The following is a 25,770-nucleotide window of genomic DNA, read 5'->3' as shown; positions in this document are numbered from 1 at the left end:
CAAAAAAAAAAACAGATATTTATTAAAAATATTTGAAATGTGGTAAAAATACAATCTTCGTGGTTAATAAGAAATAAATTGTAACCGGGGAATTAAAACTTCTCCGCATGTATTTATTTTCCATCTTTTTATTGACTCCTAAAGTTTTAATAAAAACTTAAAATATAATATTCATAATCAATAAGAAATGTTAATAAGTAACCTGGTACTCGAAGCATCAACTCTATCATTTGTTTCATCTTGTTATTGAATCTTAAACTTTTGTATTGCTGCATTTATGCTTTGTTAAACTTTAGATCATATGCTAATTACTAAACTATATTGTTAATCCTCCATTAAGGACTATGTACATTTACAGTTTTACTAACATTTATTACCATAATTTTCATTTTACAAGCATTCTAGTTCGAAATTTAATGTTTTAGTTGAAGCAAAATAACGATCTTGGGCAAGATGACATAGTGGTTAAGGTACTAGGCTCTCACTTTGAAAGACAGGGGTTCAATTCCCAGTAATAATATGAGGTTACCAAACTGGACAGATTTCAGCTAATCAAGGAGGAACGAGTGATCGGTACGCAATACTGACCACATTTCCAAGAGCAAGCTGTTGGTCATTAAATTGGGGAGTTTTAACCTTTATAATACCCTTGGTCGACTACTAGCTGCTGTGGGAGTGATTATATTTTCTTTTCCTTAATTAAGACTATTAACAAGAACTTTCTCTTAAGATTCATGAGCTTGAAGAAAAATTTCAAAATTTAAACCCTGTATTAAAATATTAAATACATAAGCAACGTACAAAGACTTTTTTATTTGTTAAGAAAAACATGGAAAAGTTCATTAACATACATGTGCATAATGGTTTCTTGAAAATGAATTTTAGATGAAAACAAAACTAGAAAAAGTAGAAAAAAAGGAAATAAAAACAAGTATTAAGCTCAAACGCCAACTGCTAAAATGGAGGAATATAAATGGTATGAAACATTAGAAGCGAGAGATTTTTTACAAAAAGTATTCTGAATATCAATTTAACTGCTCAACTATATTCTTGGAATCATGCAAAGTTCGTACGGTAAAGGCTCGAATGTCGCTCCAACTCTTCCTTGGAAATTGTGCCGCTTTCCTTCCGGAAATTTAATGTGAAATTTATGGAGAATGTTTGTCGCATAGAGGAAGACTTCTACGTTTGCCAATGTTTCTCCCGGACAAGCTCGTTTACCTAGAGATAAAATTAAAATATATTAAGAATTTTTGAAATTGCAATATTTATAAGTTTATATATACTTGTACTTCAAAACATATTTTTAAATCCCCTTCAATCCCTTTAACTTCTATATACATAAAGTTCAGATGAAAGTGATAATCAGTTCGTATATTCTCTTTATTGGGCAGTTAAATCGCATAATTTTATTTTTAGAAAGCTAAAAAAAGAACTTTTTGATCATTTTTTAAATGGTCACTTAACAAACTTTAATTAAGTAACCAATAAAACAAAGTTATGCAGCAACATTTTGTGTAAGGAAACAAGCTAACTTTATATCACACGCAAGAAAATTTAGTGCATAAAAAAAAAAAAAAAAAAAAAAAAAAAAAAAAAAAAAAACGGTGCAAATACATTGTTTTCAAACACACAATAGGAGAAATCATACATAAATGAGCTTAGATGTTTATCCAATAATAACTCAATTTACAAAACGGAAAATATTTATTTTGAAAAGAAATTTAGAATAAATCACCTTTTAAACAAAAAATAAATAAAATAAAATAAAAGGACATTACACAAAAGAGCCTTTTATGGAAAATAGCTTACTAAATGACAGTTTCGTCAGACAAGAGGATAAAAAATATTACACTATTCGTAGCAAAGTAATACTCCACGCCACTGGTATCAAACAGAAATGAATTGATACAGTTTTGAATACAACGATGGCAAGTGCTTCGCCTTTCATTTATCGTTTTCAGTTTCAAAACTGAAAACGATTTATATGGAATTGGGGGCGGTTTCTTCGAAGTTTCCGTCATAAAAGATTCAAACTGTCAAGAGAAAAATGCCTTCTGATTCATTGTGATACAATATTTTAATATTTATGACTTTTCCTCCCTCCCAGAAATTTGAGGCATAAACCTTTATCGTTACTCGGATTGTCGAAGAAAACGTTAAGATAATGCATAGAATGCTATTCTTAAAGAATTTGACAGAAGAATATAGATTTTTTGATATTTTTTGTCGGATAAGGAAAAAAGATTGAAAATGGTACTATAAATGTGATGTTTTGCTTTGAGCGATAAAGCTTCTTTCGTCGTAACATACTAAGAAAAGAGGTTGATATTTTATTTAATAAATCACCTTCGTTTAGATTTACAGAAGATGTTTTCGGAAAATAGTCAATTCCAGAATTTGACAGAAGAATATAGAAATCGGAAAATGGTCATTGTTTAAGAATTTATTCAACTTCCTTTAACAAATATGCAAATTTTTTAATTTGTGAGGTTGTTTTTTCTCCATTTAACAAGTCATCTCATAGATTAGTTGCACCGTTAAAAATTCCGGATCAAATGAAGTTAAAAAGTACCGGCACTTAAGGTGCCTGAACTTTTTACCGTAAAATCCATTTTTATCCGAACATGCTACGGAGTAAAAAATCAGATATGCCGCAATTTTTACAATAATAACTACCATAAAACCACTCACTCGAATTAAGTCAATATTACTTAAAGTATGGTATAATCATTTAAGGTAAAAATGGATTTTACGGTGAAAAATGGATTTCACGGTAAAAAGGATGTTACAGATGATACATCCAAAGTGCGGGTACTTTATACCGCATTTTTAATCTGGAATTTTTTTAAATACTATGTGTATAATTTTGGAGTTCTATTTAATTGATTTTAATTCTCAATTAATTGTTTTATTCTAAATTAATCGTTTTATTCTAACTCATTTGATACAGCATTTTAATGTTCATTACTTTTATCCCTTCTGGAAATTTGAGGCATAAAGTTTTATCGTTACTTGGATTATAGAAAACACATTAAGATAATGTTTAAGATGCAATTCTTAAGGAATTTGACAGGAGAATAAAGATTTTAATATTTCTTGTACAAATAAAAAAAAAGAAGTAAAGTGGTATTATAATTGCTTTACTTCGAAAAATAAAGCGTTTCTAATCCAAATCATACTAAAAAAAAGAATAGGCTGATATTTTATTTAATAAATCATCTTTCGCTTAGTTTTTAGTTTCTGGAAAGCAGTCAAATTCATAATCAGTATACTGGAAATTAGTCAGTCTTCAAGAATTTATTCAATTTCAGTTGACAAATATGCAAATGATTTAATTTAAAAGATAGCTCTTTTACTTCCGTTTAACAAGTCATCGAAAAGGACAGTTGTATATAATTTTGAAGTTCCATTGATTTAGTTTGAGTTATAAATCAATTATTTTATTTAAGCTCATTTGATACAATATTTTAATATTTATAACTTTTCCTCTCTTCCAGAAAGCTGAAGCATAAAACTTTATCACTACTCTGATTATCTAAGAAAATATTAATCATGTGCATAGAACTCAGTTTTTAAGGAATTCTTCGCAAAAATGTAAGATTTGACATTATTTGCCTTATTTGTTAAAATAAAAAAAAATTGAATTTTTTTGATAGATATGGAATGCAGCATTTTGCTTGAAAAAATCAAGCTTTTTTTGTAGTTAGTTAAAAAGAAGACTGTTATTTCATTCAGCATTAAACTTCTTAGAATTTGTTTAAAAATGAGTCAGTTTGATGTTCCTATAGAAAATTGAAATGATTTCTATGGAAATCATTTACTTAAAAATTAATGAGCTATCACTATCTTTATTTTAAGTTTACAGCTGTTATCTCTTATATTAGTATAGCTATTTTTTATATTAACGCAGTTATCTCTAATATTGGTTATTAACTTAGTATAGATTAACTCTGCATTCATATTTTATATTGTCTAATTATAGCCATTGTCTCCTCGTGCTAAAGAATAAACACTACATTTGCAACCTTATTTTCCATTTTAAGCAGTTGTCTCTAAGCATTAAAGTATAGGTAAACTAAGTGTTCATTCTTATATTCTCCATTAACTGCAGTTGTCTCCTAGCATTATAGCATAAGTAAAAACTGCACTTATATTCTTGTTTTCCATTGTCAGCTATTGTGATTAGTGTTAAAGTTTAAGTAAACACAGCATTCATATTTTTATTTTCCAATCTAAGATTAAACTATAAGTAAATTCTGCATTAATATTTTTATTCTTCATTTATGATTGCTGTCTCCTATTGTTAAAGTATATGAAAATATTATGTTCTCTTTTTTTTCCATTTACAACAGTTGCCTCTCCTAGTGTTAAAGTGTAGGTAAATACTGCTTTCGTATTTTTATTATATGCAAATAATTATGTAAAAATTATGCGTTCGAACCCAGGGTGAAGGGAATCCAAGATTCATGCTTAACCAGCTCTTTGCCATCATCTGTGAGAAAACGTTCTGACTTGAATTTATGAGGTTCATCCCAATACTCCGGGTCATTGTGTACGGCATTTAGATTGGCAATTACTGTCATACCTTCAGGAACATCATATCCACCGACTACTGCATCCTCAGTTGTACTGTAAATAAATTATTCAGTTTTATTACATACATATTTTGCGAAATTATTTATTTTTCATCCATGAAAATATAAAAAATATCGATTTCAGGTTAGTGTTTAATCTTTTTCAACAATTCGTTAATCTATAATTATAAAATGAAGACTTTGCGTGTTGTGTTTCTCTTATAACTCATATTATATCGAGCTTATACTCTTATAACTCACTCTTATAATACGTTTCTTATAGGCTCTCGAAAGGAATAAGTACCAGAAAAAATTACTTGATTGTGGTAAAGTTGAATTATCTTGAGTTTGGTTTTAAGCAATAGCATCATGCCAAATGGTGATGAACCTAGATAATCTTTATTTTGATGGAAAACTTCTAAATATGCGTTTTGCTCGTTTTGATAACAGAATGGCATCGGGAAGTTCAAAAATTATTATAAATAAAAAATATGGAATTATATTGTCAAAAATTCTTTGATTTGATCTACATATGCCTTTCACTTTCGGGAATGATTTCATATTGTTTTGTTTATTTATTGATAAATTGGTTTTCCTCCATGCGGAAAACGGGCATTGAGTATCTTTGAAACTGACGTCTAAATATGATTATTTTTAGTTTCTCATCTCTTAAATATTACATTATTATCGATATTTTCAAAATGTCAGTTTGAGCCGTGATGGCTCAGGATTCCAATACGGTGAACCGGGTTCGAATCCCAGTCGATACGAATTCCGCATCCGGTTTGCACCGACAGCAGTTCTGACGTGAAATATCCTCAGTGGTAGACGGATCATGGGTTAGAGTCCCCTTGCCGTCAAGCTAACCGTGGGCGGTTATCGTAATCTTCCTCACTATGTAACTCAAATGCGGACTAGCTTCATCAAAAAGTCCTCCACGGGGGCCAATTTCTTCCAATACCAGATCCATGAGTTCCCTTGTCTTCTGGATTGGGTTCAAAATTACAAGGCTACGGAGTTGAACATAAGTAGTCGTAAACGAATAAAATTGGGTTGACTGTTCAATGACGGTTATATATTTTTAAAAAAATGTCAATTTGTAAAAGTTTGCATAAGGAATAGTTTTATGCAATACTTCCTTTCTAACACTTACATATTTAGATTAAAATAATGTAATTAAGCATTACCACACCACAGACTAAGCTTTCAATCAAAAGGACTCTGTTTGTTAATAAACATGAAAAGATGCTACAACAAATTAGACTACTTTTTATGGGGAATAATACTTTATTGCTACAGTGTAACTTTTTTAGTTTTCAAATTCCGAATTATCAGAGCCAGTTTTTTTTTCGAGGATTGATTGTAAATCCATTCGCAGTTAATAAAAAATAAAATCAAATTAGGCTTCTTAAAAGTGGAGAAGGAAAAAAAAATCTTAAAAAAGATGAAGATTTTTTTTAGTAAATTTTTTTACAGAACGAATTTATTTGTTGGAGAGAAAAAAAGTTATTGATAAAGTAAAGAGACGCAATTGATTTATTCTTTTGTTTGTACTTCTTTATTCAATTTCAAATTTCTCTAATGCAGCTCTTTTTGTTCCTACATTAAAAAAAAATTAAGAAAAATCACCTAAGTAATTTATTAGAGACCTGATAATTTAAAATTTATAAAATTTAAAAATAATTTAAATTCATTCACTATAATAGTAAAAAAAAAGGAAACAAAGAAAAGAATTTAAAAAATTGCTATAACCTAAAGGCAATATCAGTGTTTTCATTTGCTGCAAATTGAACTATACAGAAAGTCTTATTATTGCTTAATGTAGTAAGCAATTCCCGCTAATACCACGCAAAATAGGCCCACAAATCTTTCTGCAGATTTTAAACATCACTGTTTAATTTTGCAGTAAAAATTCATTTGTTAGAGGCAAAATCTAGTTTGTTAATTTACAAATATTAACTATTAAAATATCAAAAAAAAAAAATAAAATAAAGATATAAAGATAGCTATTACACGAAGAAACAATTCCGGTAAAATTACCGTACTGTATAGTAATGACATTTCTGATAAAAAAAAACCGTAATTCCCGTTAATAAAACCAAAATATAAGATATTTTAATCATTTATTGATAATTTTTCCGTTCATACGGTAACGGTATACTAGAAATTCTAGTTTTCAAAACTATAGTTCTTATTACCACTTATTTAGAATAAAATACAAACCTAGAAAGTAAATTCAACCGAAAAAATGGTTTTAATATCATGCTCTAAGGTATTACATAAAAAATTACTAAATTCATATATAAAAAATATTTTATTTTCAATTTGACCAAAATCATTACCAAAGCAATTCGGAAGAAATTGCCAAGCTTTTTGGTGTTCCCATAGAGTCAGAAGCACGGTAAATATTACCATATTCTTATAGTTTTGACCATAATTTTTTCTAAGTGTAGCAACGAAAAATGCATTATGATTTAATATTTCTTAAAGCAATTATTTTAGAAATAGAACAATGTTATGAATTATTTTATTGATGTAATATGTCTTATAACTTCAATACCGTCAATGCTAGGATCGAGAAATTCTATAATAACAAAAGAAAAAGTTTATGTATCGATGCAAAAAAAATGAAAAAAGAAAAGAAAAAAGTTATACGAGTATCTTTACTTAAAAGTTTATGTAAAGATACTCTTATAACTTCAGTACCGTTAGTGCTAAGATCAAATACAAATTCTCATAGCGAGTGCAAACGATAATTTTAGTCTCCAATCCTAAAAATCATTAAAAGTTTTTAATTTTTCTGATTGGGAGATTCGAGTGAAAAACGAATTCTTTTAGACGAATTAACATTATGAATAATTGAAACTGCTGAACTTGTCTTTCAATTATTTAAAAGATTAAATTAATGGTATTTGAAGTCTTATATCCCTTTCAATCAAAAAAGAGTTTCCCTGAAAATTTTTTGAAAATCGCATAATAATCATTTTAACTTACTTTAGTTTCTTACGTCACGTAAGCAGACGTGAAATCAACGCGAATCTTATGGGGATGGTGGTGTTACTGAATTAGCATTTTGAAAACTATCTGAAGTCATTGTTCATTTTGTTTGCGTATGCCTTTCTGGAATATGTTTCGATAAAACAAAATTATTTTAAAGCAACAGTAATGGAATTTTTAAAAAAAAAATTTTTACACCTGAGTGAAAATTCAACCGGCTTTTGATTGTGCTAAATCGTGACAAAAGATATTGTCTGTTATTTAGTGAACAAATTAATTATAAGCGACGAAAAAGATGTTTTTGTTTGATATCAGTAATTAAACACTTTGTTAAAAATGTGAATTTCATCGTCTGAATTAAATCTTTTTAGATCACTTGTCACTCAAGACATCAAAAGCATAAAATTTATAAATTTTGCATTAACGAAAAATAAGTCATTCACCAAAATAATTTCATATTTCTTAAATTATTGATTTTTGATAAGTAACATCAATATAGATTGCAAAAACATTGATATATATATACCTAATATTAGAAATTAAATAATTTAAAATATTGTAAATACATGTACTTTTTGATACAGTATAACAGATAGAAACTTTTGATAAGAAGTTATACAGAATAATTAGTCAGACAAAATTTGATTTATGTCAAAAAGACCAATTTATTTTCAAGTGTCAAAAACACTATGGTTTTGTTTCAAATAAGGAATACACATTCAATCTCTTGCTTCTAAAAATTCCTCCTAGATGGCGTGGGTTATATCATCCCAAACTTTTTGATATATATCTAAGAGTAACGATGAAATCTCACTGTGAGTCTTCTAATCAATATATTCCTCGTTCTTTCTTCCTTTTCCCTATTTCATTGCCTTTTCGAATCTTTCAAAGAACAAAATTAGGTTCCGCAAAGCAATGAAAAAATGAAATTCAACTATTTGGTATAAGACTAAAAGTACTATTCCTCCTATACGAGGGTGATTCGTAATCAAAGTTTTTTAAACTAATTTAAGATTTTCATCAAAAAAGGTCAAAAGTATACTGAGAAAAAAAGTGTGGTCAAAACCTCCGGAATATGGTAAAATTTACCATGTTTCTGGTCCTATGACTATACTAAAAAGCTCAATTTTTACTGAAGCGCTTTGGTTATGATTTGGGTTAAAATTAACAGTAAGATGTTTTTTATAATATGGGATGAAATTTATTAATTGAGGTAAAATTTGGTAATATAATCGTGATACTTTAGAGCATTGCTTAAAAACTGACCATTTATTCGGTTCAATTTAGTTTTCAGTTCTGCATATTTTACAAATTGCTTGGCTCTAAAAACTATAATTTTGAAAACCAGAATATCCGAAAAAAACGGAATATGAACGGAAATTTTACCAAATGAATTGAAAAATATCATATATTTTGACTTTATAAGCTAGAATTATGTGTTTTTTTCCTTAACCAGAAACGTCATTGCCATACAGTAAAATAATTTTCTCCGTGTATTAATACATTAGGGACCGTAAAAATTGTGATATGTATAACATGTGGGACGTTATATCTATCTATCAGATACAGTGTACAGTGAAATCTGTAAGTTAAATACTTCAGCAAGTTTACCACCTGTCTATGTAGATCCTATTGATAACGAACTAAATTTTCAAAAATAATTAAATTCCCTATTTAATAAATTAATCACTTGTTGAAATAACGCACTTAATTATAATTCCAAGAAAGCGCAACTTACACAAGTTTCTGTACGGACCAAAAAAGTTACAGCCAGAGGTATACAGTTATAGTCAGAGGTATACAGTAATAGGTTTGTGTAAATATTTAGCGAATTCGATTAAACTTGCGTAAGTTGACAACATGTGGCGCTACATTTTAATGGTCTACTTAAATAGGTAAGCAACTCATGAAGAGAAAATTTAAATGTTTTTGCCAATTTGGTTTGGTTGATTTAAATTGACCTAATCAGGTGACAAACATACAGAGGTGGTCAACTTAACAGCTTCACTGCATCTATAATTACAAATGAGATGTTTAGCAAAAGAACGAAATTTCGTGCTGCATTAGCTGAACTTGAGTCGAATTCTATTTCGGAAAACAAAAGTAAATAACAATAATGAATATTTCTTTGCTTTAATTTTCTGTATAATTAAAAAAATTTGAAATCAACCCTGCGTCGAATAAAATTCCTTGTCCAATAAGGGGTCCTAAATACCAAAATGTAAAGAAATGTAAATAATACTGTGAAACCTACGAACGTTAACCACTTATATACAAATCAAATCCTTAATATTAGAAATGTTAAAAATGCAGTGACACCTTTGTAAGTTGACCACTTGTCCAACCACAATTTTATGACTTACATAAGCAAGCCGTCTACTTATAGATGGGAAATTTGTTTTTGCCACTTCGGTATTTTGAATCACTGAAATCAACTTAGACAGGTGATAAACTTACGGAGGTGGTCATCTTAAATGACTTCATAGTATACATTTAAAATGTGTCAAATATTTTCGGCATTGTATTGTTAAACTATTTTTTATTTAAAAAACAACAGAACAATACAATCATACAACCACTACTCTATCTATGAGTGTGTAAGTGAATGCAAGGAATGGAACTATTTGTAATATTGTGAAATGGAGCTATAATGACAAAAGTAATTAAAAGTTTATCCCCATAATCTAAAGATCTCTCTTTATCTGTCAGAGTGTCATTAATTTCTTTAACTCTCAACCTCCTGACTCATTGCTTAAGAACCCTTCATCAATCATTCATTAGTTTGTTAAGTTTAGGATAGCGGCCAAGAGAAGGGCATTTGGATTTGATGATTTTGCAATATTTGTATGAGTTTAAGTTAAGTCGCTGTTCATTTCAGAAAAATTATATATATACATAAAGACTTGCTTATTTTGTGTAAATTGTTCACTTTTTAAAATGTGTAATACAACAACTGTATATTGAAGCTCATTTTAAAAGAAATAAAATTTTCAAATGTGCATTTTAGCAAAAGCGCAAGCATACGAATGCTAATTGTTAAAAAATATTGCAAATATTGAAAAAAAATATTTAATAAATTTACGTAAACTATTGAAACTAGAAAACTATTGTATTTATTGTATTATTGTATTTGTATACATTATATTTGTATTGTAAAATTATTATATTAAAAAAACTATTTATTTTTAGCATTAACTATTGCAAAATAAGAGATTCATGACTAAAATGAAATACCTGAATAGTACAATAGTTCAATAATTTTTTAAATTTGAAATTTCTAAGCATCAGTAGTTTTTATTCTTAAATCTTTACATAGTAAAGCAAATTATAACTTAATCTGAAAACAAAAAAATTATATAATCAGTCTTGCTCTTAGCAATTGAATTATTACAAATTTTTGAGGGTGGACAGTTTTATCTCTTTGTGTTAACTAATCCAGTTTCTTTTTAAATTATCAGTATAAGACATTTTTTCGATAACCTTCTTCGCGCGGAATTTTTTTTATATTTTTATTTAAATTAATAATTTTTTAACTATAACTTTTATCTATTTAGCAAATTAAGGAGCTTGAAGTTTCAAAGAGACTATTCAAAGAGTTTAGAAAAAAGCCCTCTTAAGCTTGATCACATGAACTGTTCAAATATAAACTTACTATCTGAGTAGGTTGATGGGTACAACAGTTTTCCATCGCTGTACTTCCATGAGTACAGCCTGTGTGTAGATTAGTTGTGTATTATCAGCCCAGCATGGCATTCTCTCTCGACCCACGACTTCATCTATTTCGGCTTGAATTCGTTTTTGTACGTCTTGGTACGCAGCCATAGTCAATAGAGTCCACTCTACAGTCGCCCTTACAGTCGTGCTGCCTGCACCAATCAAAGATGGCGCGTTTCCTTTCAACATAGCTCCTATAAATTACCATTAATGAATGAAAATGAAAATAGCAAATTCAATATCTATATAAATATACAGCTGTGCTTATACACCGAAGAGCCATTACATTATGACCACCCGGCTAATAACATGTAGGACCACCTTTAGCCCTCAAAACTGTGGCATTGATTCCACAAAAAGCTGATAGGTAGTCTGAAGTATCTGGTACCAAGCGCTCACCAACTGGTCCTGCAATTTCCTCACATTGTGAGGAGGTAGCATGGCAGTACGAGTTTGGTTTTCCAAGTAGGACCGCAAATACTCTATTGGATTAAGATCAGGTGAATTTGGGGGCCAAGACATGACTTGAAAGTCACTGGAATGTTCCTCGACGATTCGACCCTTATGATATGGAACAATGTTGGTAAACACCATCCCCCGCAGGAAAAACTGTTGCCATGAATGGATGAGCCTGGTCTGCAACTATGTTCAAGTAGCTTACAGACGTCAGGGATTGTTCTATGAGGATTATGGGTCCTAATTTTCCCCATGAAAACATTGTTCCTGTGCGAGAAACCGTGAAAGCCTGGGCGAGCCCATTTTTATAGATGGAGGGTGGTCAAAATGTAATGTTTCTTCGGTGTATATTGATGGTGTATTTTCCTTAAACATAATACACTGCTAGGGGTGTTTAGACTGTTGTGTTTACGGAAACGATTTTTTTTAAATTTACGGTTTTTAAGCCGTTTTTAACTAGTATGATTAAAAAATTATTAAAAAAAGCTCTGAGTGTTTTTTAACCATTTATAGCTAGCATGGTTTTAAAACAGAAGAAAAAGAAATTTAACTAGATATTGGAGTTAGGCTCCAATATGTAGTTTATAGGTACTAGGCATTCGAGTTAGGTAGTGGTTGAGTTGGGTTTTATCAAATGAATCGTGGAATGTGATTTACTTAGTTCATCTGGTTGTTTTACCTATCGTCAGAGATTGGAAATACTAGACTTTTTAATACTAAGCAGTTTTATGATGCTTCCATCTATGGGTGGATGTAAGTATCGTTATCTAATAGTCCAGAGTCACAAATTGGAGAGTGTAGGACATTGGAAACTTTTTGTGATTTCAAGGGAACAGAGGAAATATTGTGATGTCATAGCTGGGACTCAAACCTCCGTTTTCTCGGTCATGCGATTGGCACATTAACTCTCTCAGCTATAATATATACTTCCAGAAACTAAGTGACTTCTATAGGAGAGCTTAACTGGTGTGATAAACTTTTGGTTGTTTAATCCTATTGGGTCTAAGCAGTTAATAAACGGTCTTCTGACAGTTAACAGTTTGAATACAATCTTATTTATTGTTTCTTGACTGTTTTGTTCGAATATGGCAAAAAAGCAATTAAAAATACTTTAATTCCTAATTATAACCCTTTAATTCCTAATTATTATCCTTTAATTCCGAATCCTAATTATTTAATCCTTTTTTCCAAGAAGTTTTTTACAGCGAACACCCTGAATATCATTTAAATATGAAAATAAAATAAAATTAATCTTGAAACTATAATTTGAATTAATATATAGCTACATATAGGCAAAGACTATGCACATTTTTTTTAAATATAATCTCCGTGAAATGGCAGTAAATTAAGAAAATAAAAGCAAAAATACAAATTTACACGTGTAGTGTATCTACCACTACAAAAATATAATTCCAATTCACTAGTATATAAGACATGTTAACTCGAACAAATCACAAACAAGAATATAGTAAAACCAACACACGCGAATAAATTTTTAAAATATAATTTTTTTACGTTAAGTTATTCAAAGCTAGTAAGATTTTAACGAAGGAAAGAAAAGCAATTTTTGAATGTCCCTTTTCAATATATTTCTAATTTCGTCCGTGCTCTAAAAAGCTATTTAAATCTTTGTCAAATAAAAAACCGCTTTGCTGGAAAAATGATATATGAAATATTCATTTAAACTTCGTTGACAGCAGTTGATTAATGACGTTTATAATAACTTATATGATTCAAATGACCCAGTCAGGCAAGATATAAGCGAAATCTTAATGGCAATGCGATTCATTCTAAATCTCATATTCTATTGAATTCAAAATTTCATTTTGAAAAACGCTTTATTAGTTTTCTTGATGATCTGAATACTTTACGCAAAGCGTATCATAATTTATTTAATTCAAAATTAGAAAACGCTTGTTTATCAAAAAAATTCAAAATTTATTGTGGCATGTTTTCAAGCTTTAATTGCATTTTTTAAATCATTAACGTAGCAATAACAAAATTTAGAAATATTCAAAAGACCATACCTTTTTTTCGTCATTGAAGTATGAAATTAAAGTAGAGTTTGAAAAAAATATTTTGAAATGATACATACAAATCACTGCGCTTTTACCCGTTAATTACAGAGCGAATTCTTCTAAGCTAAATCACATGGGCCGAGATAGCCTGGTTGGTAGGGCACTGGGCCCATGTCCAAAGGTTCAGGAGTTTGATGCCAGGTAGACCAGGTCGGTAAATGGTGACTGATGCACGCTAAATCTGTCAAGTCGCAAAGTCCTCTATGTTACCATAACAAATCAATACCTCTGGGGGTACTGATCCAGGAGTTTCCTTGTCTTCTGGATTGGTTCAAAATTTCAAGGCTACGGAGTTGAACATTAGTAGTCTTAAACCCAAAATTGGGTCGGCTGTTCAACGACGGATATAAAATAAGCTAAATCACGGACTTTTCAAAAGCCAGATACAATACATTTCTTAGTTTCTGCCCAGTGCAGCTGTTTGCCCTACAAAAAGTATCATTCCAAATTAATTGAAAGTTTTTTTTCACCACTAGGATAAAAAAGGGGATTTTATCTTATGAAAAATTCCAAATAACGTCAATGAAACTATAACTGTGAAAGCTGAATGAATGGTCTTTAATACTATTTTTGAATTCTTTGGTGTTCTCAATCAACCAGAGGACATAAGAGCAATAAAACCAAAGTGCAAAATAAAATTTCTTAAGGGTGAAAGAGTACATATGACCGTGGTGATCATATGTACCTTTTAACCGTTAGGGATCGACAATCAAATTTTATACTATATATTTAGCAATCGGTGATTGGTGAATAAACGCCAATCACCGATTGGGACTTGGATTACGAACTAAGCAATTTGTTTTGAGTTAAAGCAGTAAGTGCTTTAAACGATCTGTTGAATTAGATCTAAGATTGTCTAATCCTAATCAAGTTCTGCCTCGTTGAAGGAGCCACCAATTTTTCGCTAATCATCCGTCAAAGCATGTTTGAACTGCTTTCAACTGTATTTTATTTATGCATTTATTATTATTATTATTGTGTAAATTTCGAAGCATTTTATGATTGTGATTTTGTATCAATGGTTTTCAATATAAGTTCTGGTGTTTTCCGTCTTTATGTAAAAGGAACTCCTTTTGCCACAAAATGTTAAGCCGCTCTCTGCTATATAAACTGCTCGTTTCAATGAGGGGAGCTCGCAAATGACCGAAGACAAATTATACCCTTTCTCTTGTTAAAATATTGATTGAGCATCCCTACTTGAAATGGGTAAATCTCATAGCCATAATCATAGTCACCGCCACTGCTCTCGATGAATGACGAGGGGAGCTCTTTACATAGACAGACTATTGGGACTGAATGTAAGCTTCCATCCAGTAGAGAAGATCCTGTGGGTCGGGATGTTAGTGCTGTCCTTCTGCTGCCGACCCAAAATGTATCGGCCATCTACAATGTGCAGGTTCAAATTCGATCACGACTCGGAACCTTGTCCACAAGTTCAAAATGCTCGGTGTCCTCGTGCTGCTGTTGTCTTGGCGATGGGTTTCTATGCGTATGCGTATAGACCGCTGGCCTGGGGCATGTTAAGAAAATTGCTTAATATCATTCCTGAACGCATACCTTATAATGCATTTAAACAGAATTTTATTATTATTATTTGAACGTTACTCTCACGAAGGGCTCGTATGTTGGCAAAGTTTTTTTAACACTCACTATTTATGAATACATTTTATTATTTTAGAGGCTCTCATATTTTACAACATATAGTTAGTATAAAAAAACAATCTGAACACTGTCGTATTAATTTTAAAACACAACATTTCTTCTGACTGCAGGCGTCATGAAAAAGTTTATTTGTCAAAACTGTTAGCATATTTTAACAATCAAGTAGTACCAATTGTATTTTATAAAACGATTAACCATCTAATTAACAAAATTTCTTAACAAATATGCTGATAAATTTTACACACGATGCATATTGATTTAAGATGACGCTTATAAGCGTCACAGTTCGAGCATTTAGTGTGGTTATTTTTGTCTTCGCTTTCCACCGCTAAGACCGAGGTTCGATTCCCTGTAGCTTGGTGAATGAAAATACTGCACTTTTCTTCGATCGTATCTTAGTGGCTCGGAATCCATTTACGCTGGGTCCCCGGTTCAAATCCCAGCTTTTGCTGGTTGATACGAATTCTGCTCCCGGCTTTGCAGTGCTGACACATAATATCCTCATGGGTAGATGGATCATGGGGTAGAATCCTCTTGCTGTTAGGATAATCGTGGGAGATTTGTGATTTTTCCTCTCCATGTAGGGCAAATGCGGATTAGTTTCACTAAAAAGTCTTCCACTAAGACTAGCTTGTCCCAATGCTTGATCCAGGAATTCCCGTGTCTTCCGGATTGAGTTCAAAACTACAAGGATACGGAGAGGAGCGCTTTTTTTAAATGGCAAGCACTGAATTCTCGTTCTTTTCTATTGAAAATACCGGAAGTATTGTTCATTTAACGTTAGCTTACGTAGGACGAGCAACATTACTTACACCACAGACCCACCCATAGGGAGGATAACTTTCACATTTCACACAACAGAAAACACTGAAAGAGACATCCATACCCTGAGTGGGATTTGAACTCACAACCATTGGCTTCACAGCCAAGCACTCTAACTGCTCGGCCATCTTTGGCAGGACGGAGTTAACATTAATATTCGTAAACTCAGAATTAAATCGGCTATTCAACGCCGATTAAAAAATAAAATGAAATATCCCTGGTGGACGTACATGCAATGGTCTGGGAGCACGGTGAGAAAAACGGGTGATTACAATCATCGTCTGCTTTCCGATCTAAATTGTGGTAGTGTTGAGTCTAATATTGTCTACATGTCTAATGTAGTATATGTAATAGTGTGTAATATGTCTAATATTGTCTAGGAATCCATTATTAAGGATGAATCCCAGACCGTCACCAATAGCAAATTAACGTTGTTATAGTTAACAACCAAATCATTGATTTTTTACGATTTTTTTTTACTCCAAATGAAGAATGGGTATTCAGCTAGTCTTCCATAAAATTAAGAAGAATAAAGTAATCTTTTAAGAGAAAAACTACCGCATTATGCCATTATACAATTAATTACTAATTTAATGAATATTTTACAATAGTTTTAAATAAATAAAAATTGCATTGGACATGGAAAAAAGCATTCATTCGAAATTAAATCATATTAGCAATATTTCTTCTTCCTTTGGTAATTACTCCCCTTTGTTTCTTTAGAAATTTATTGCGTTTTTATTTTTATTTTTTTCTATTTTTTGTTGTTGCCATTCTTAAATTGACAACCTCAAGGGGGAATTTTCGATTAAGAGAAAAATCTTTTCAAAGGAAATTATAAAAGAAAAAAAGATGGAGAGAGAAACACAAGAAACACTCTCCGACAATGATGTTGAAAACTTGATTATTAATTTGGACTCGTTCAGAATAAACGAATTACGAACCAAAAAAAAAAATTCAACTTCTTTTGGACAAAAAAAAATACGATTCTTAAAAAAACTATGTTCACCGAAAAGGATTCATTTTTAATTTTAAAACTAAATAAACAAAACCGTTGAGTTGCAAGATGTGGGTTCATTTCTTAATTAAAGACAAGAAAATAAGTACAATTTATTTTACAACTGATTAAAATGCCTTGTTAAGTAAATATTTATCGATATTATCTTTTCTTAGTCTATTTTTATGCTATTTTTTACGGACATTATTAATATTAGACGATTCTCATTGTTACTATTTCTAAGCCACTAATATTTTCAATTTTTGTCGCGGAAGGACGATTTTAAAAGTACCATTACTTTAATTTAAGTCTAATGAAATTAAACTTTATAAAGACAGATAATATGAAATGTACAGTTTTTAATCATGTTTTAAAATTTAAAATAGCTATTTACACATGCCAGTAAGAAATATATCAATTAAGTGAAAATAGTTTCAGCATTTATTCAGACACAAAACGTATTTTCTATGCGTAAACATACCTTTTTTGACGAAATTAGACTTTTAATGATAAAAGTAAGAAAGGGGTAGACAAAATTTCGAAAAAATATAGTTCACATAGGTCCCTTTAATGTTTACAATATATTAACGGGCCCAAAATTATTTACAATGTGTTCATGTTTTTATAAATATAAAAACATGTTTTAAAACATTTAGAGCCAAATGATTTTTTCAATATTTTCCTATTTTGATTAATATAATAACAAGTTTTAAAACTTTAAATAGCTTAAATAGGTCAATATTTAATAGAAATAGGCTGAATTGCTTAATGTTGTAAAACTTAAATAGGTCAAGAGATCTGTCGAAAGTTTGAGCCACTAAAGTTTACAATACATTAAAGAGCTCAATAATGTTTATAATGTTTTCATGTTTCGAATAATTAATTATTAGTTTTTATTGTATATTTCAGTGATAAGAAGAAATTACTTGAAATGTAAGATATAAATGTTTTTTAACTATGCAAATTTAAATGTCAAATTACAAAATTTTTATGTAATAATTTTTAAACTGTAAAACTTTTGAAAAAATCCCGTTTTTTAATTTTACTTTTCGAAAACTATTTGACCAATTTCGTTCAAATTCAGCCAGTATATGAAAAGAACTCCTCTCGCCACAGGGTCTGAGAAAGAGATGGCTAATATTTTCTGGTACAGGTATTTTGTACTTGTTATTGAATCATACCTGTTAAAAAAAATAGCAGGTTACTACCAAAGGCCTGTTCCAGAGTACTAGGCAAAAATAGTAATTCAATTATCATGCCAAAAATTTATTTTTCTGTTTTTTTTAAATCATGTTTAAACTGTTTTTTAGCCATCTTTGTACAGTTTAAAATAAGAGGAAAAAGAGAAAAAATGACGTTTTATTTATGTCATTGCTACAGGGCCGTCGCCAGACATTGCGAGGGGCAGTGCACGTTTTCTACTTCTGCAAAGTCTCTAAGAAAGCAGATCTGAGATTGTATGTTGCTATGGAAACAAGAAGGAGCACATTTCAAAGAGGAGAGCTTTTGATATTCTTCTCGCTGACCCCTGTTAAAATCTTTCCCTAATGATCCCTTCCTGAAATAGTTCAAACTCGCAACAATAGTCACAGACGAAGCTCCAGATAACTATGAGAGGAACTCTTTTCATAGACAGATTGTATCAATTATAGTCTATCTATGGAAAGAACAACCCTCGCTATTCCTCTGGAGCAGGGGTGGTGACTATAGTTACGAGGTTTTACTATTTCATGTAGAGGAGTTGGTTCAAAATTTGAAACTGGTCTTTTGCTTGGGTGTGCAAAAGAAGAAAAATCAGGGGGGGGGGAACCTACCTTTTTTGAAATGTGTTTCTTTCTCGTTTTCATAGTAGCTGTCGGCAATAGACTTTCTGGGCAGGGAAGTTCTTTCCATAGACAAACTAAATGTTATTCAATGTGATTATATATATAAAAATTGACATTACTTGTGAAGGATGTGTTGGGCTCTCTGTATTCTCTCTGCTTTAACTGAAGAAGGAATCCATCCATGTAATCCTGGATTGAATTTGGGTCCAAGGATGCTTCGTGTTCATCAATTTCTTTGCTATGTAAACAATACAAAAAATAAGAGTATAAAGTTAAGATTTGAAAATGCAAATAATTTTTTTGCATCCTCTACTGAGATATTTTCTGGATAAAAACATTTTGATTTTTGTATGTGCTTAATAATCGTTAAAATCTAAATTAAGTATCTAAATTAAATTCCAAAAAAAAAGAAGAAGAAGTTAATAGATTTGCTTTTTAAAATTTTAGTGTTACTGTTTGACAAGACACTCATATTTTCTTATTTTCAAATTTGTTTAAGAGTAATAACAGATTATTGTTGTTAAAACCCATATTTTAATGTAATTAAGCTTGTATTTTAACTGTATTATTTATTGTAAATCCAAATTATTTTTATTGTTAAGAAAATTATTCTAAAAATAAATAGGAAATTTTGAAATTCTAATTTCTTTGCAAGTTTCTACATCTTGTGTAAAAAGGGAGCACACATTTTTTGTTGGATTTCAACAACACAATCAACTGCTGTTTCCTGTTATCAGTTGTTTTATCTTTGGATTATACTCGTATGGTGTACAAAGCTTATATCTACAATGTACGAAATTTCAAATTAAATTTGTGACTTTATTTGAGGGACTTATTCGCTTGCTGAAGATGCTGTATTACTTATCTGATTTATATCAAATTTCGAGCTCGATATCTAAACTAGCATTCGTTTGTTGAATTGCTGCTATTCTATTACTGTAAATAAAATTCGCTTGATCAACAGCTGTTGGCATTGCATCATTGTAAACAACATTCACTAGTTCAATTGTTGTTGGCTTTGTATCGTATATCTCCATTGTATTAAAATTCAAAATTTGCTCCTGAACTTATAGTAAATAACATTCGCATGATCAATTTATGTGAAAATAAAGCTAAGAAAAATTGTGATGTAATAATGTCCCTTTTGGAAAAAGAGTGGCTTATCCCTATAATGCCACAAACGCTTCACGTATTTAAGACTCCAAATGTGGAAAGGATTATAAATTCTTTTGTTAACTGGAATTCTAAAAATTTATGGCGATGACGATTTATGCCGATATAAATAACATAAATTACTCATATTAAATTTAACTACTTACTAATTTGAAATATAAATTGGCAACAATTCTAGATCTTTTGATAAAACATGTGGTTCATACCGGTAAGTGACGAAGTGTGGTTATCCCTGCTTGGTTGTTGAAACGCGGTATTTGTTAACGTTAGCATCTGGTTTTTCCATTCTATTATGAGCAACACATTCTATATTCTTTCATAAAGATTCTTTTAGAAAGATTTCAATTCTTTTACTATATATTTCATACTTAACACAAAGGTAGGCACGAAACAATGCAGAACATAAACAAACTTATTATGCATTCAATTGCTGTTATTGCATTAATGCAAATAGCATTCACTTGATCAACAGCTATTGGCATTGCATCATTGTAAAAAACATTCACTAGTTCAATTGCTGTTGGCTTTGTATTGTATATCTCCATTGTATTAAAATTAAAATTCTGTTCCTGAACTTATAGTAAATAAGATTCGCTTGATCCATGGCTGTTGAAATTGCATTATTAAAAATAACATTCATTTGTTCAATTGCTGTTGGCATGGTATCGTATATCTACATTGCGTTAAATTTCGAGTTTTATTTCTGAGTTTATTGTAAGTAACATTCCCTTGTAGGCGTTGTATATTGGATTACTTATTTAAATCTATATTGAATTACATTTCGAGTTCAAGACCTAAACTTTCAGTAAACTAGATTTTTTAGTTCGATTGCTGTAGTATTTAATGTTATTTTAAGATGAAAGTAAAAAAATTACTATTATTAATTTTAATTTTTAAAGATTTTGCAATGGTAAAACGGAAAAAAATATTAAGGGAAATTTTTGCGCCGTAACTGAAAAATTCCATCTGCCAAGTTGCCACAGTGCTTTGAATTTTTTCAACTAATTTTAGAAATGCGCAAGCTAATGCTTTATCCATTTTAAATATGTATTATAATATACAAAAGCACATTAATAATAAAGAAAGAAAACAGGGAGGTTTCAAGCGAATAGCAAGAAGAATGCTGAGAATAACAAGAATAATGATATAAGAATAAAACGTAATGATATTTTTCAGTCAGGTCAAATAAAAGTTTAAGATATCCAGATGAAAATAAAACGAATAACTTTCTTGAGAAGTTAAAATCAATAAACAGTCTTTGGCAACAAAAGAATAAGACATCGCCCCTTTTGGTTGAAAGGTATCGTTGTTATGTCCCGAAATGACCTATTATCTGTACCTGTTTCCTTCTATTCATGCCTGTTTCCAGTTGCTGTACCTTAGGATTCGAAGTCCATTGTAAGACTTCTTTTGTTTGTAATCACTGAGTTTCCCCAATTGGAGCACATTTGTTACACATCTTTTCACTGGATCAAAGGAAACATTTTCCGAACAGAAGCCAATCGAGAAGACAAGTAACAATCACAATTGCTTTCAAGTATTTTCGAATTTTATACAACGTTCTATAATAGCTTACAAAGAAAATGTTGAAATGTAACGTCGCTGTAAAGGATAATAAATGAAATGGAAGTTTATTTTATTGGGTTGCTGGTTTAAATTCCACCATAAATTTTAGGCTTAGAATACACTTGTGTGCATTTCTCTTTTAGTAAGGCGTTTTTTAAAAACTAAAATTTTCCTTATTTTTTTTAAAAAACCAATTTATAAGAAAAAGTTTTTCTTAACATTTTTTTCCCCTCTTTTTGAAAATGAAAAGTAAAAATAGCTTATTTATAATAAAAAAAGTTATTTCAGTAAAAAAATTATTTTATTTCTTATTTATTTTGGTTTAAAGGCAAATAATCAAAGTTGTTAACTTAAGTGAAAAAATGTCTATTTTAAGTTAAACCTTTAATGAGAGGGAAAAACTCAATTTTAGTTCACGTTCACTAATTCGACTTCGAAGGTTCGTCTATCGCAATGTAAAAGTCTTCATTAATCCGATAAAATACGCGAATCGATTAAAAAGTTGACGTTTAAAAGTAACAAGTAAGTACATACGCACTAGTTGTTAAATCTAAAAAAATTTTGCCTTCTGAATATTTAGTTTTGCACAGAGAGAACCTGTTTCCTTCTATTTCATGCCTGTTTCCAGTTGCTGTGTCTTAAGACCATTGTAAGACTTCTTTTGTTGGTAATTACTGAGTTTCCCCAATCAGCGCACATTTGTTACACACCTCTTCATTGGACTAACGGAAACATAAACAGGGTTATTATCATATCAGCTAAGTTTCATACCATATCTGCAAATTTCATTGAAACTTAATTTCTCTGTTTATTTTAAACTTTATTTAGTCATAACTTCCTTACAAGCAACCACAAAAAAAAAAACTGCGATTTAAATAGTTAATTTTTTTTTCTTCATAAAAAGTACTTTTTTTTACGAGGTAAAATTTTTATTTCAAATTTCAACTGTAACTGGACTCTATTGTTTCCCAACTATATGATAATTGTCATCTTTGAATTGTTTGAAGATCATATTGTTTTTTCAAAAACTACTTTTTACGCTTTTTCAAAAGGTTCTGGGATTTTTTAGAGCACCCTGTACAATTTTTTTTGAAAGTGTAACTTTTGTGTACAAGAAAATTTTATTCCAATCATGAGATGTAGAAAAAGTAACTAATCATAAAATGTGAAGAAAGTTGCCTCAATAACAAATCGATAATATCGGTGTATTTTTTGTTTAAAGGTGAACGATCGTGAAGTCAAGGAATAATTATCTTGAATGATAATACGATTAAATTTGGTTGTGTATTAAGGTTACAGCAAATTTAATCGATATTATGGTTCAATGCATTGCAAAATTTTTAACAGAGCAAAAAATAAATAGTTATAAATGGAACAAATAGAACAAATTATTTTGTTTCATTTCTACAAATACTACATTTTGCCTAATTTAGGTGTGGTGATTTTGTTATCAATAAAATGTTTTGAAATTGTTTTTGCCTACTGTGCAATAATAACAAAAGAATATTAACAATGGGGAACAAATATTTCATGTTTTATATTGAACGGGATTTTTTTTTAACGGATCTTGATATTTTTAAGTCACTGATTCCAAACCTGCAATCGGTTTCTCCCTAAAAGTCAATTTTTTAAAAATAGCATTTTTACTCTCCTTTTTGTCGAAATGCACAAGTTTAAAAATATTATATTCAACAAAGGGTCGCATAAATGTTTTGATAAGCTTCTAGGGAAGTCAGCACACATCATCAGGATTAAAATTAAATAGGAACCCATGACAGGAAAAGTCATCATACGCTGCTATGCAATGCAGAATACGTATCTAAAAAAACCTTAACAAACGGTTATATTCGAATTTGTTTGTAATAAATCTGGTAAGATGGTATTTTTCCAGCCTGTTTCAGAAATTCAGAAGAAACAGGAAGTGTATATATTTACACATCTCCCCATGTAAAATTAGAATTTCGAATTATATATATATATTACTTAACACAAAGGTAGNAAACCAATAGAACAAAATTTAGTACAATGTCAGACACACAATATCAGAATTATACAATACTGCCCAACACAATACAACACCGTATCAAAATTTGCTACCAATTGGCTAAATTTGAAGTAGCTATATATATATATATATATATATATATTAGAAAAATGTGTTCCTAATTAAATAAACAAGAATCTTCTGCAGTGTCAAAACACAAAAAAAATATTTTATTACATTTTATTTTATTGTTTTACTACATTTATTTACATATATTTTTTTTTATATGTTTATCATATTTTTTACTTCAACATTGAGTAAGATACTTATTTCTATAACTGAAACTACAGTGAATTTTTTTTGCTTTATTTACATAACGTAACGTTAAAAAGCAAGGAATCACACCGATTATTTTATAATGATCTTCAATAAAGCTCATTTTCTTCCTCTAACACTTATCAGGATCGGAGGTTTACTGAGCTATTTTTCATTAGGGTAAGGAATGTTTATTAATTTTGTAAATAGTTCAATGTTTCTACTTTTAAAATTTATATGTTTGCACAATTTAAACTTTCCGAGATACTCTGAGTTTCGTTAGTAGTAGTTGATATAAACGCGATCAGTTTACTGCATAAGCCCTAACTGGATGAAAGTGTACTAAGTTGTACTGGTTTATTGTGGAAAATACGTAAGTAGTACGTAAAAGGAAATCATTATACGTATTTCAAATTTTTGTTAAGAAATAAGCTATTTTAATCATTTCAATTGAAAAAGACCTAAAGCTTTGCCTTTAATCGATTTAACTACTGATTGACGCTTGAAAAATGTTAATAAATTAAAACATGAATCTGATAATATTTAGATGAAAATATTTATTTTCTAAAACATTTTTTACACACACGTTTTCAGATATCTAGCTCCAATCATATCATTTATCTCTATGAAGTCACATTTCTCCACTTAGATTATTATAATAAACATATAAAAGTATAATTGAGCAAAAAACTATGAAATATGTTTAATTAACAAGATTAAACTCGCGAATCTCAATGAAATTACATTTCCTCACTTATTATATAATTATAATAAACATATAAAAGTATAATTGAGCAAAAAATTATGAAAGACGTTTAATTAACAAGATTAAACTCGCAAATGTTAATATCTCAATTTTTACATATTTTTCGATAAATTATTTGATCATTTACCTTGCAATTAATATTTGAACTTATAATTATTCTGTAGCATCAGATATTACAAAAGGTATTTATTTATCAAGTTTCAAGAAAATTTAGCTGATTTGGTAAGCGAAAAAATACAGTGCTTTTAGATAGTAAGTATAAGTTTAAAACTGATGGTCTACTGCGAAGACATTGTTTTAATCTTATGTTCTGTATATACATTCAAAGAGCAGGCATTGTTTTAATTCAGGGAGACATTTATAAATTACAATAATCCTTGCAAATTAAGTATGAGAGCGACAGCGGAATTTGATAAATTTGCTAGATAAGCGAGACGTTGGGAATGACCATTAATTTGGTTGGTATAATTGCAATCAACTGGACCACCGATGTTTCAGTGGAAGAGTGTACTTCGCCTTCTGCACCAATAATTCACAATTTGTTCTGTCACAGAATTGTGCTACCATAGAACCTAATTAAGGTTAATTAACCCTTAAGAGTGATTGATTGTATGCTAACTCCATATAGAAGAGAACGCGATAGATATGAATAGAGGAATTACATATTGGTACTTATTTGGTGGAAAATATTAGAAGTAATATAAGGGAGAGTAAGAGGTATGTAAGTTGGTTTTCTTTAATTAAAACTAGTTTTGGTTTACTTGAAAATCGGTAAATATTTTTAACCATAAAACATGTTGCAAATATCATTATTAAGCGAGTTTATTATTTATATAT

The 25,770-nt window shown here is 29.9% G+C and overlaps 1 protein-coding gene across 1 annotated transcript in view; it reads right to left on the bottom strand.

Annotated features, from left to right (window-relative positions):
- Nucleotides 1-793: 793 nt before the first annotated feature.
- Nucleotides 794-25,770, bottom strand: part of LOC107446930 (cytochrome P450 2J4) — a 91,444-nt gene continuing 66,467 nt past the window's right edge. The window contains exons 5-8 of the mRNA XM_016061714.4: nucleotides 19,249-19,367; nucleotides 11,227-11,482; nucleotides 4,445-4,632; nucleotides 794-1,221 (exon numbers count right to left, since the gene is read on the bottom strand). Coding sequence (XP_015917200.1) covers nucleotides 1,043-1,221; nucleotides 4,445-4,632; nucleotides 11,227-11,482; nucleotides 19,249-19,367 — 742 coding nt within the window. The 3' untranslated portion in view covers nucleotides 794-1,042. The remainder of the gene's footprint in view (nucleotides 1,222-4,444; nucleotides 4,633-11,226; nucleotides 11,483-19,248; nucleotides 19,368-25,770) is intronic.

Source organism: Parasteatoda tepidariorum, chromosome 5, assembly GCF_043381705.1.
Source record: "Parasteatoda tepidariorum isolate YZ-2023 chromosome 5, CAS_Ptep_4.0, whole genome shotgun sequence".
Taxonomy (NCBI): domain Eukaryota; kingdom Metazoa; phylum Arthropoda; class Arachnida; order Araneae; family Theridiidae; genus Parasteatoda; species Parasteatoda tepidariorum.
Note: the sequence above shows the minus strand (reverse complement) of the source record. Positions and strands in the feature narration are given on the sequence as shown.